Source organism: Ranitomeya imitator, chromosome 1 (genome assembly GCF_032444005.1).
Source record: "Ranitomeya imitator isolate aRanImi1 chromosome 1, aRanImi1.pri, whole genome shotgun sequence".
Classification (NCBI taxonomy): Eukaryota; Metazoa; Chordata; class Amphibia; order Anura; family Dendrobatidae; genus Ranitomeya; species Ranitomeya imitator.
Genome location: NC_091282.1, coordinates 303,417,100 through 303,431,440, shown reverse-complemented (window position 1 = coordinate 303,431,440; position 14,341 = coordinate 303,417,100). Strand labels below are relative to the sequence as shown.

Here is a 14,341-nt window from a genome sequence, read left to right as displayed (position 1 = left end):
ATATACTTGCCCACCTTTTTCTATTTTTTCTATATTTTTTCTATATTATTGTTAGCTGTTTTGTATATATTGCATGCTTCCTCTAGCCATCAAGGCACATAACTTTTTTAGCATTTACAGATATATACTTATGTAGCAATACTTTTTATACGTGGGCTTTGTATGATAATACATTTATTAGTATGTAGGTGCTTTACTGCAATTTTGCTATACACTTTATTATCATATTATCTACTGGCAATTATCTTAGGCATCTCTGTGTGTATTATTTTACTCTGTGGTATATTCCTGTATGCAGACAGTATAATTCTGTCACATGTCCCACCACTGGTTACTATGAGACTTGTCAAGGTTTTATCTTTTTTGTAATAAATAAAATATTGATACTTTTATTGGCATTAAGCTTCCGGTTGTTCTTTTCTGATGGATTATGCACTTATGGAAGTGCCGCTCTTTATTTAGGCCTAGTATTGGGTTAATAGATTCTAAAATGTGTTAGGCAATTTCTCCTGAGTACACCGATACCTCACATGTGGTCACAAACCACTTTGTGCACACGGCAAGGCTCGGAAGGGAAGGAGCGCCATTTGACTTTTTGAATGGAAAAATTAGCTCCCCTGTGTGCCTAAACATTGGAGCTCCCCCACATGTGACCCCATTTTGGAAACTAGACCTCCCATGGAACTAATCTAGATGTGCGGTGACCACTTTAAACCCCCAAATGTTTCACAGAAGTTTATAACGCAGAGCCATGAAAATAAAAAAATCATTTTTCTTTCCTCAAAAATTTTTTAGCCCGCAATTTTTTATTTTCACAAGAGTAACAGGAGAAATTGGACCCCAATAGTTGTTGCAGAGTTTGTCCTGAGTATACTGATACCCCATATGTGGGGGTAAACCACTATTTGGGCACACGTCGGGGCTCAGAAGGGAAGTAGTGACGTTTTGGAATGCAGACTTTGATGGAATGGTCTGCGTGCATCATGTTACGTTTGCAGAGCCCCTGATGTGCCTAAACAGTAGAAACCCCCCACAAGTGACCCTACTTTGGAAACTAGATCCCCAAAGGAACTTATCTAGATATGTGGTGAGCACTTTGAACCCCCAAGTGCTTCACAGAATTTTACAGCGCAGAGCCGTGAAAATAAAAAATAATTTTTCTTTCCTCAAAAATGATGTTTTAGCAAGCAGTTTTTTATTTTCACAAGAGTAACAGGAGAAATTGGACCCCAATAGTTGTTGCCCGGTTTGTCCCGAGTATGCTGGTACCCCATATGTGGGGGTAAACCACTGTTTGGGCGCACGTCGGGGCTCGGAAGGGAGGGAGCACCATTTGACTTTTTGAACGCAAGATTGGCTGGAATCAATGGTGGCGCATGTTGCGTTTGGAGACACCTGATGTGCCTAAACAGTGGAAACCCCTCAATTCTAACTCCAACACTAACCCCAACACACCCCTAACCCCAACTCTAGCCATAACCCTAATCACAACCCTAATCCCAACACACCCCTAACCACAACCCTAACCCCAACACACCCCTAACCCTACTCTAGCCATAACCCTAATCACAACCCTAACCCCAACACACCCCTAATCACAACCCTAACCCCAACACACCCCTAATCACAACCCTAACCCCAACACACCCCTAACCCTAATCCCAATCCTAACGCTAATCCCAACTCTAACCACAACCCTAACCCCAACACACCCCTAACCATAACCCTAACCACAAGCCTAATCTTAACCCTATTTCCAACCCTAGCCCTAAGGCTATGTGCCCACGTTGATTCGTGTGAGATTTTTTCCGCACCATTTTTGAAGAATCCGCAGGTAAAAGGCACTATAGTGGCAAGAGGTGACAAAGATAATGAATAGGCAGGTGAGAAAGAGAAGAGGTATAGATCTAATCAATAGGTGTATAGACTGATTCTGATGTATGCAATCGTTAATTTAGTCCTCAGGTGGAGATGTTAGATCCTATTTGCAATTACCCTCAATATATATAGTTAGAATAAACAGTTGTAATAGATAGCTAAATCTTCCAGAGAATATACTAGATGGTGATTGTAGTGAACCTAATAGATTTCACTGATGTAGCCCATCATAATGGCTAAACTAATATTTCTGATATAACACCTATACACTATAATTATAGCTATCTATTTTATTAAAGTGATGTATCTACAGATCTTGATATATCTACAGTATGCAAATCAATATCAAGGACGTACACATTATTAGTCTATATATACCTCTCTCCTAGTGGTATTAATATATATACATAGGCCAGGAAAATCAACTTATCTAATAAAGACAGAACAAAAACAAAAAAACACACCAACCACCCTAAAAACTGTATTAAACAATCACAGTCAAATGGCAACTTAGGACAACCATTATATCCTTTGTCCAATATTAAAGTCCACTGTCGACTTCCAGGGCATATTGCCCATATAAATCCTATAACGATTATAAATAGATAAATTGTACCAAGTTACAGTTAGTTACTGTAACTTGGTACAATTTATCTATTTATAATCGTTATAGGATTTATATGGGCAATATGCCCTGGAAGTCGACAGTGGACTTTAATATTGGACAAAGGATATAATGGTTGTCCTAAGTTGCCATTTGACTGTGATTGTTTAATACAGTTTTTAGGGTGGTTGGTGTGTTTTTTTGTTTTTGTTGTGTCTTTATTAGATAAGTTGATTTTCCTGGCCTATGTATATATATTAATACCACTAGGAGAGAGGTATATATAGACTAATAATGTGTACGTCCTTGATATTGATTTGCATACTGTAGATATATCAAGATCTGTAGATACATCACTTTAATAAAATAGATAGCTATAATTATAGTGTATAGGTGTTATATCAGAAATATTAGTTTAGCCATTATGATGGGTTACATCAGTGAAATCTATTAGGTTCACTACAATCACCATCTAGTATATTCTCTGGAAGATTTAGCTATCTATTACAACTGTTTATTCTAACTATATATATTGAGGGTAATTGCAAATAGGATCTAACATCTCCACCTGAGGACTAAATTAACGATTGCATACATCAGAATCAGTCTATACACCTATTGATTAGATCTATACCTCTTCTCTTTCTCACCTGCCTATTCATTATCTTTGTCACCTCCTGCCACTATAGGGCCCTATAGGGTGAGCAGGGAGAGCCGTCGAGGAGCGGGGGCGCCATTGCGCAGGTTTTAGGGTGCCAACCTCCGCAAATAGGTAAGGTCAGCTAGGCCAGTGTAGGGGTAGGCACACCCCTGGTTGTTTTCTTTCTCGTGGTGCTTGGTGTGTTGTTTATTATTATATGTATTAAGGTCTAATAAAGGTTAAATTTTAAATAAATAGAGTGGATACCTGTGAGACATTTATGATTAATCCCTCTGGTAATCAAATATTAGTTGTTTAGGTAAAAGGCACTGCGTTTTACCTGCGGATTTACCGCGGATTTCCAGTGTTTTTTGTGCGGATTTCACCTGCGGATTCCTATTGAGGAACAGGTGTAAAACGCTGCAGAATCCGCACAAAGAATTGACATGCTGCGGAAAATACAACGCAGCCTTTCCGCGTGGTATTTTCCGCACCATGGGCACAGCGGATTTGGTTTTCCATAGGTTTACATGGTACTGTAAACTAGATGGAAAACTGCTACGAATCCGCAGCGGCCAATCCGCACCGTGTGCACATACCCTTAAAATTAGGCTATGTGCACACGGTGCGGATCCGCAGCGTTTCCACAGCTGCTGGTCCGCAGCAGTTTCCCATGAGTTTACAGTTCAATGTAAACCTATGGGAAACAAAAAACGCTGTGTGCATGCTGCGGAAAAAACTGCGCGAAAACGCAGCGGTTTCCATTCCGCAGCATGTCACTTCTTTCTGCGGATTCCGCAGCGGTTTTTCAACTGCTCCAATAGAAAACCGCAGTTGTAAAACCGCAGTGAAATCCGCAGAAAAACCGTGGTAAATCTGCAGCGGTTTCGCACTGCGGATTTATCAAATCCGCTGCGGAAAAATCAGCAGAGGACCAGAATACGTGTGCACATAGCCTCACCCTAGCCCTAAGCCTAGCCCTAACCCTAGTTCTAACCCTAACCCTAGTGGAAAAAAATATATATATATTTTCTTTATTTTCTTATTGTCCCTACCTATGCGGGTGATAAAGGGGGGGGGGGGTTCAGTTACTATTTTTTTATTTTGATAACTGTGATAGGTTTTATCACAGTGATCAAAATGTACCTGGAACGAATCTGCCGGCCGATTCGGTGGGCGCACTGTGCATGCGCCTGCCATTTTGGAAAATGGTGGCGCCCATGGAGAAAACGGACGGACACCGGGAGACTCGGTAAGTATGAGGGGGCGGGAGGGAGCATGGGGGGGGGGGGGGGGGTGCATCGGGGCACGGGTGAGCGGACAGGAGGATGGGGGGTGAGCGGACAAGAGGATGGGGGGGAGCGGACAGGAGGATGGAGGGGAGCGGACCAAAGAACTGAGGACTGGGGAGGAGATCGGTGGCAGTGGGGGGGGGGGGGGGGGGAGGCCAGATCAGTGTTTCCAGCCATGGCCGATGATATTGCAGCATCGGCCATGGCTGGATTGCAATATTTCACCACTTTTCATAGGTGAAATATTACAAATTGCTCTGATTGGCTGTTGAAAGTGCAACAGCCAATCAGAGTGATCATAGCCACGTGGGGGCAAAGCCAAACCCCCCCCCAGGCAAAAGTACCACTTCCCCTGTCCCTGCAGATCGGGTGAAATTGGAGTTAACCCTTTCACCCGATCTGCAGGTACGCGATCATTCTGTGACACAGCATATGCGTTACAGGTTGGATTGGCACTGATTTTCATGACGCATACGCTGTGTCACAGGTCGGGAAGGGGTTAATTGGCCCTCGCTCTTTCCACATGCTAAAGATGGTACGGTCTGTAGTTTTTTCTTTATTAAAACGCGCAGTGAGTCTGTGACAAAAGCTGAGATCTCTTGGTACAGTTGAGCAATAATCTCTGGAGTCCCAGAACAGCAGTTCTGTCAGATTTACTTTGGACACACATAAAAGTTAGATGAGGAAATGAACATAGGAGGAAGGCCAGTGATGAGGACAGCAGCATTCATTAGTATCTCATGTGAGAATGTAATGGTAGACTGCACGCATGGGATTTTATTTAAATGACAAGAACATATAGCCAGATTTTATGGAACAAGGTAAAATATTAAATGAAAATTTCAAACCTAAAAACAGCTTACTTATGTATGTGATTTTAACATTTTTACTTATTAAATATTTTTCATATAATCTATGTTTATAATAGAATACAGGGCGCATGTTGTTGTGCAAGTGTGGAAGTTTTGGGCAATACACCCGCACAACCATGTCATCTGGTGAAAACAATAGGAAAAAATGTTATTGTATAGTATGCATGTATGTATGTGGGCTTAGTTACATCCAGCTTGGGTGAAAGTAGGGGTCATCTAAAGTGCTGCACTGACCAAAAGTAACCAGCAAAGAACAAGCTAAAATATTTGAATGCAAGAAGAACATGGTACAAATTTATGGCCAAGACTAAAGATGGGAGAATCGATTCTCAAGACTCTGATCCATTGGCCAGGTCAGTAGTCTGTGGCTAGTAATTGGTCGGCTTATGAATCTCTTTACCTCCCGGCTTTCCAGGCTCTTCTTTTGATTAGCCGGGGTGGCGCAACATCGTGTGTGTGTCACGCTTGCCTGACTAAGTAGAGCTTGGAGTGCCGGGAGGCCAGGAAATTCACAGCTGTCACAGATTGCTGATGGACTGGAGTCCTGCATATCGATTCTCCCATGTCTAGCCTGGATATTTGGTTGTTGAACTGACAATGAACATATCACACAGAGATTCTCGAATTTGCGGTCATGTGCCAGCTATCTTTTCTCAATAGAACATGGAGAAAACCGGTGAGAAGCTAGTCGGCACATAACCGCAAGCGAGCAATGTAGTCACATGACCATTGCTCGAATAGGCTAGCAGAGTGCACTCCTAACCGTGTATGTATTACACATTGCTAGAATAAGCTGCACTGCTTGTCGAAAGTTAGCCATGGGGTGGAAAGCCTCTTTAAAAAACATAATTGTGCTATATTCTACGTGCAGCATGTGAATGTTTTTGGTTGTAATGTATTTGCCTTTAATAAAAAAAACAATCTGATATTTTTTTTCAGTCCTCTGCTGCTATTGATCCCATGATAGGATATGACCCTTGGGTAGTGGTATACATTCTATCCGCTCACATATTAATCAATAACCCTTCCTACTTACGTAATATTCTTCTGTTAAAGATTAATGCTTACTTCATTAGTAAAATATCCATTGTGCTCATAACCTTAATTTGATACATGGGTGATCTCTAGAAGAAGAAAGGTCAGCAAGTGTTATGTGACTAGTGAATAGAAGATTACAGAGTTTTCGTCATTTAATATTTTCGCACAGGGTTGTGTTTTACCTGTGAGGGAACTCTAGTGAAGCTGTATGAGATACACTATGTGAATTTATTATTTTTCCAAAACATTTTATCTTTTATTATAATTTATAAAATGCAATACTACTGTTTGTACTACACCTGAAAATAAGCAACTTTTGAAATATATCTTATCTGAGAAATTTGCTTCTTTCTTTTCCTGGACTGATCTTGAACTCTGTTGATAAAATCTGTATTCGGCGAAGACAGATGTATATTAGTAAGATAGGAGATGACCGTTGGTGCTTCTAAGATTCTATGGAAAAAGGCGCTGGGGCAGACAGACGTTCTGTAGCAATTTCTTCTGAAACCATAGTTAGGCCACGTTCACAAGTTCAGAATTTGGTCAGTATTTTACATCAGTATAAGCCAAAACCAGGAGTGGGTATTAGATACAGAAGTGGTGCATATGTTTCTATGATACCTTTCCTCTGTTCCACTCCTGGTTTTGGCTTACAAATACGGATGTAAAATGCTGACCAAATACTGCTAGTTAGGGTTGAGCAACCTTGACTTTTTTAGGGTCGAGCCGGGTTTCGCGAAACCCGACTATCTCAAAAGTCGAGTCGAGTGAAATCGGCCGATTATGGTGAAAAGTCGAGGATCGGCCGAAACACGAAACCCAATGCAAAGCCAATGGCAATCTCTCTCTCTCTCTTCTCTCTCTCTCTCTCTTCTCTCCTCTCCTCTCCTCCGTCCCTGAACTGAAATGCTGGTGTTACACAGTGCAAATCGCTACAGCGCACAAGCGACAACATGGCGATAGGCGTCCACGCCCCTAAGACCTATGTCATCACTCTGTCCACGCCCCTTCATTGGCTGAAAAAAATGGCGCCAAGCGCGTCATACGAAACGCGACTTTGGCGCGAAAGTCGCGTACCGCATGGCCGACCCCACACAGGGATCGGGTCGGGTTTCATGAAACCCGACTTTGCCAAAAGTCGGCGACTTTTGAAAATGAACGATCCGTTTCGCTCAACCCTACTGCTAGTGTGAATGTGGGCTTATAATTTTCCATAGAAGATGGCAGTTCTCGTGAAAACGATCTCGGCAATAGGAAAGTTTGTATTCACTGAAGACAGGTTTCATCCATGAATTGAAAATTTGAAGAATAAATGATCCGTGTAGGGGGAGAAAGAAGTGGCTTTCTCAGATAAGATATATTACAAAGTTTCTTCAGCGTACTATTGATTTATGAAAAAATATTAAAACAATCGTTACTCTTTAACTTTTCAAGACACTGAATAGTTTGAGATCAGACAGTCTAATAATTCAAACAGGAGGACACATTTTGAGCTGGGTTAGGTTCACATCATGTTCTGCCAGAGTAACGGAACATTGTAAGAAGCCTGCAAAGCCAAGGCTCCGGCTCCACTCCCTATTTTTCCAACTTTCGCTCCAGTTACGACTCCTTCATAAATGGCCATTTATTGTAGTAAAATGGAAACATCCCTCTTTTTTGATAAATTGAGGCTTTAGATTAATAGAACGTACAATGTATTTAAATTATCAACATTTCTAAACTTGTCTAAATTCCTATGAAATTTCATAAATTAGTTTTACAAAATGAACAATGGATAATTTTATTTATTTTTCTAAAACTGAGTTGGAGTCTACTCCACACAAAACTCAGACTCCACAGCTCTAGAAGATGGAGTGCCAGATCAAGCACATGATGGACACCACTGACTTATGAGATTTGTCGTTCAATCAAAGTGTCCAATATTTTATGTGACGAAGCCTCAGACATAGACTCATTTTGTGAAGAGCAGTATATATTTTGGTTAATTAGTGACTCACAAGTCTGATCACCCATATCCAGAACTCCATATTGCAAACTAAAACAGTCTTATACTATTAGGCTTTTTTTTACACTTACCGGGTTTTTTGCAACCAGTTATTGCGGGCCGTATCGCCGCAATTTTCACGGTCTGCCGCCATAATGGACCGCAAAAAACTTGCGAATCGCCGTTTTTCAGGTTTCCAATACTGTGGAAAAAGTATTGCAAAAAAACCCTGATGTTCCGCCAAACCGGAAGTCACGGTGCACTGCAAAAACAAGCTTCCGTTAAGGCTCGATATATTATTTCACGGCCATCCGGCGCTCCGTGGAATTATTGCTGTCCGTTTTTGCGGCCCCATAGAAATCTATTGGGGCCGCAAAATCACGGTATGCGTAAAAGAAGCCTATTACAGTGTGCACAAGTAGACATCCAGTACCTGCGCATGAGCCCATGATTATGCAACCATGAATATATTAGCCATGTCCAGATTCTTGAAAAACTCTAGAGGGGCAAAAGCGCACACAATAGGCCAGTACCGTTTAAAAAAAAAAAAAAAAAAAAAGCACAACTGCGCTCATCTGGTGTTGTGTGAAGGTACGACACCTAAGCATGAATATCTGCTGCCCCGTGGCTGGAGGAAATATCTTACAGATGTACCCTACCGTTCAAACATTTTGGGTCACCCAGACAATTTTGTGTTTTCCATGAAAACTCATACTTTTTATTAATCAAATGAGTTGCCAAATGAATTGAAGATCTAGTTCAAACATTGACAAGGTTCAAAAAAAAGATTTTTTTTATTTGAAATAATAATTTTCTCCTTCAAACTTTGCTTTCATCAAAGAATGCTCCCTTTGCAGCAATTCCAGCATTGCATTTGGCATTCTAGCAGTTAATTTGCGGAGGTAATCTGGAGAAATGTCACCCCATGCTTCCAGAAGCCCCTCCCACAAGTTGGTTTGGCTTGATGGGCACTTTTTGCGTACCATACTGTCAAGCTGCTCCCACAACAGCTCAATAGGGTTGAGATCTGGTGACTGCACTGGCCCCTCCATTACAGATAGAATACCAGCTGCCTGCTTCTTCCCTAAATAGTTCTTGCATAATTTGGTGGGGTGCTTTGTCCTGTTGTAGGATGAAATTGGCTCCAGTCAGGCCCTGTCCACAGGGTATGGCATGGCGTTGCAAAATGGAGTGATAGCCTTAATCAAAATCGCTTTTACCTTTGTACAAATCTCCCACTTTACCAGCACCAAAGCAACACAAGACCATCACATTACCTCCACCATGCTTGACAGATGGTGTCAGGCAGTCTTCCAGCATCTTTTCAGTTGTCTCACAAACGTTCTTCTGTGTGATCCAAACACCTCAAACTTGGATTCCTCTGTCTATAACACATTTTCCAATCTTCCTCTGTCCAATGTCTGTGTTCTTATGCCCATATTAATCTTTTCCTTTTATTACCCAGTCTCAGATAAAGCTTTTTCTTTACCACTCTGCCCTGAAGGCCAGCATCCCGGAGTCACCTCTTCACTGTAGACGTTGACACTGGTGTTTTGCGTATACTATTTCATGAAGCTGCCAGTTGAGGACCTGTGAGGTGTCAATTTCTCAAACTACAGACTCTAATGTACTTGTCTTGTTGCTCAGTTGTGCAGCAGGGCCTCCCACTTCTCTTTCTACTCTGGTTAGAGCCTGTTTGTGCTCTCCACTGAAGGGAGTAGTACACACCGTTGTAGGAAATCTTCAGTTGCTTGGCAATTTCTCACATGGAATAGCCTTCATTTCTAAGAACAAGAATAGACTGTAGAGTTTCACATGAAAGTGCTTTTTTTCTGACCAATGCTCCAGATTCTCAACTAGCTCAAAGAAAGGTCAGGTTTATAGGTTTTCTAATCAGCCAAACTGTTTTCAGCTGTGGTAACACACTTGCACAAGAGTTTAAGGGTATTCTAACCATCTATTAGCCTTCTTACATAGTTAGCAAACACAGAGTACCATAAGAACACTGGAATGATGGTTCTTGGAAATGGGCCTCTATACACCTATGAAAATATTGCATTAAAAACCAGACGTTTGCAGCTAGAATAGTCATTTACCACATTAACAATATATAGAGTGTATTTCTGAATCATTTAATGTTAGCTTCATTGGAAAAAAAATGTGCTTTTCTTTCAAAAATTAGGAAATTTCTAAGTAACCCTAAACTTTTGAACGGTAGTGTATATTTATCAGAGTGGAGAAAAATCACTTTGAGCGAGCTGCGCTATGGGAAACGAGGAGCCTTGGAGTTTCAGATAAGGATTTTATTAGTACCAACGCGTTTCGGCACCTTTCTCAAGGTCAAAAAAACAAAATGCTTGGATTCTTTACATACAGGCTTACAAAATCTACTCTCGTTTAATAGTACACTGTCTAATGAAGCTCTCGCATAGATCATAATGCATATTGTATTCTGACGCAATAGAGAATAGAAATGCAGTCAATCCATATTTACGTTTCTTTGTGTTCAACAGGTACGGATCGCTGTCAGATAAAGGGTGAAGAAAGAAAAAAACATCAAAAAGGCCAGTGGAATAGACAACAGGCTGGCCACACAATCACGATCATCGGAGTAGGATCACCATGGCAACCAGAAAACACAATTAAAAAGGCAAGAGAGGCAGAATCAGATGTAGGCTGCTCCTTACTTTTGGACAGAAGGAAGTGAAATAATTATGCAGAGGCGAAAGGAGTTTATGACGGATATGATCACTCATTGGAGGTAATGAGACTTTTTCCACTAAAAAAAGGAATGTGCCACTGCTACCTCAAAGGAAAGGCAGTGCCATGACATCTGCTGAGGAGACCATCTGCATGAGGTTGAGCTGGCCCTTCTTTTTACACACTTGTTAGGGGTGGCGCTCATTCACTCTCATAGTTCGTCTTTCAGCCTTGTGCCAAGTCTATCTGTCAGACAGAAGGAAGGATAGTGAGAGAAGGGGGAATCTCCACCTCTGGCAACCGCCTACCATGGGATGTCGGCAGAGTGCGGAGGAGAAAGAGGCAGCAAGGCGCTCGCGCAGGATCGATAGACACCTGCGCTCTGAAAGTCAGCGCCAACGTCGAGAAATCAAACTTCTGCTGCTTGGAACCAGCAATTCTGGTAAAAGCACCATTGTAAAGCAAATGAAAATTATCCATAGTGGCGGCTTCAATCTGGAAGCATGTAAAGAATATAAGCCCCTCATCATTTATAATGCCATTGATTCCCTCACTCGCATCATAAGGGCGCTTGCTACTTTGAAGATTGAGTTTCACAACCCTGACCGGGCATATGATGCCGTCCAGCTGTTTGCTTTGACTGGCCCCGCAGAAAGCAAGGGTGAAATTACTTCTGAACTGCTTGGAGTGATGAAGCGACTTTGGGCAGACTCGGGTGTCCAAGAGTGCTTCTCCCGTTCTAATGAGTATCATCTAGAAGACAATGCTGCCTATTACCTAAATGACCTTGAGAGAATAGCAGCTGTTGAGTACATCCCCACTGTAGAAGACATCCTGCGTTCTCGAGACATGACCACAGGCATTGTAGAGAACAAGTTCACCTTTAAAGAGCTGACCTTCAAGATGGTCGATGTTGGAGGCCAGCGGTCTGAAAGAAAGAAGTGGATTCATTGCTTTGAGGGTGTGACAGCCATAATATTCTGTGTGGAACTCAGTGGATATGACTTGAAACTTTATGAAGACAACCAAACAGTAAGTGGAGATATTCCTGAGAAAAGGGGGTACACTTTATAATGCTATCAGAAATGGTTGTTATAGGTCGATGCAAACCTTGCGCCAAAATGCAAGGGGACAATTTTGTATGGAGGTGTCCATACACCAATTTTAAGGCTTGAGCATAAACACACAAGATGCCCATGGATGGACCATATGGATAATTTTGTGGAATTTTTTTTTCTTTTAGTGACATTTTAGAAAACGTGTGTCGCAACTGTGTCAGTGCAAACTTGCATTTCCATACCTATGCCCACATAAAATAGAGAATGGAAAAAAAAAAAGACAAGGAATTCGGCATACTAAGGTTTGAAACAAAAAACTATACAGTGTGTCTTTAAAAACGCACATTCATTTGGCTGCATTTAGTAAATAAGATTCCTAAAAAAAAATCCCATTAACTACAATTTAACATATGGTCAATGTCGAAAGTGACTGCTTTCGCCAAAGGCAGAAAACTAGGTAGGTGATTGCATTTCTATAGTAATAGCAGACGGCAGCACCTCCAAACAGCAGCAATCTCTGTGATCTCGGCTCTGAGACGGCCATTTATATATGCACAGTATTTGGAGTACAGAATGGCTTTAGGACTCAGGAGCCATTAGTTTATTTTGGATGGAGCACTATTTGTGTGGTGTAAATAACCTCTATAGCAGCCATTGTTGGGGATGTGCCACATTTACTGTTGCTGTACCGCCACAATGTGTTCTGCACAGAGAGCAGACTGTCCCGGAGTATTTAGTCTGATTCTCACAATTGGGAGATGTTTTCTTGCACAGGTGCACATAAGATAATGCGGGGGACGGAGAATTGTCTGTATCTTCTACATACGGGTTACACCTGTTTTGTCGTTTATTCAGGAAATTAAACTCTGAGCTGGAACCGAGTAATGCTTTATTTGCCATGTGGTTGCGCCGATAGATGCTATTGCGCAAACGCCCCCACCATTTTGACGGAGCCAATTTTTTTTTTTTCCCCCCTCCGGCAAAATGGCAGTAGCATCTATCGGAACGCAATATTGATGAAAAAAAAAAAAAAATATATATATATATATATATATAATTTATTTATTTTACCCTATGATAGTATAACAATAAACCATAAATGCATACAGGCATATTAGGCATGTATCATGCTACAGTGCAGGCGCCATTTTGATGAAGTTGAATTTTTTTTTGTAACCACACAATTATATGCATTATGTAAAATAGGGGCAGATCAGTAACCTGTCATAAGCCACACAGATGAATATGTAATCAGAGCTCACCACATAAAGACCCCCTACCCGTCACACGAGCCGCCCCGCAGCACAAGCATATTAAATAACTGAAAACTGCAAATACAGATTAATCAACACCAAAAGACTGATTTAATCAACCAAGGTATCATATTAATCAGTATAATGGCACCGACCTGACACTGTCAGTAGTTTACTGAGCAAAATCCTTCTGACAGGTTCCCTTTAATATCAATGGGCACTTGTAATAAGCCATTTACTAATTGTGGCCAAACCTTGTTACGCAATGTTCCACATTATGATAAATGGAATCTGTCAGTAGTATCAATCCTCGTAAGCCTCCTACGGGGGCATGTAGGTCACAATAAGTATAAAGGGATTTGTCCCAAGTTTTTCACTTTATGACTGCAGACTTATGAACCCTCACATCGCACATGCCACACACTGAGGATTCTCCTGTGCCGGCAGGGAGATCAGGCAGTGATATGACCAAAAGTATGCAATATGCATGCAGCATCCAATCCAGGTGATGAAAAAAATTAAAGTGAATTTTATTCTGCCATGATGCGAAGTCGGAATGTGGTCGTCACCAGAGGATTCTCACAGTGCGCATGATGTGAGGAGTCACAAGTCTGCAGTCACACAGAGTAAATACAGACTTTTGTGATCAACCTGGACAATTCCTTTAATAAAATGATACCTTGATATCTGCGATCCGATGTCTTATTCCAGAGAAATCCATCTTTTTCTTTAATGTAAATGAGCTCTTAAGGTCTATGGGCAGCACAAATCTAACTAAGCTTCTGCATCACCAGTGTGAGACATGTAAAGACTGAGAAATATTAAAAAGACCAGAATGTGTTGATCCACATAGTCCCAACCAAAAAATTGATGGACTGCACTCTTCAGTGGTAGAAAATATGGGGAAAAATCCTTTTATTTCTCCATGCACATAATAAAACATGCTTAGTTATGTGCATGGGGCAATAAAGGAATTTTTTTCCATATTTTCTACCACTTGCGATTGCTGTCCATCAATTTTT

At 41.3% G+C, this 14,341-nt stretch overlaps 2 protein-coding genes across 2 annotated transcripts in view; one reads left to right on the top strand and one right to left on the bottom strand.

The window, feature by feature from the left end:
* The window catches only part of RSPH14 (radial spoke head 14 homolog), a 416,596-nt gene that overhangs the window by 165,902 nt on the left and 236,353 nt on the right, over positions 1 to 14,341 (bottom strand). The window lies entirely within an intron of this gene.
* GNAZ (G protein subunit alpha z) overlaps positions 1 to 14,341 on the top strand; it is a 193,601-nt gene that overhangs the window by 55,354 nt on the left and 123,906 nt on the right. The window contains exon 2 of the mRNA XM_069757607.1: positions 10,822 to 12,040. Coding sequence (XP_069613708.1) covers positions 11,318 to 12,040 — 723 coding nt within the window. The 5' untranslated portion in view covers positions 10,822 to 11,317. The remainder of the gene's footprint in view (positions 1 to 10,821; positions 12,041 to 14,341) is intronic.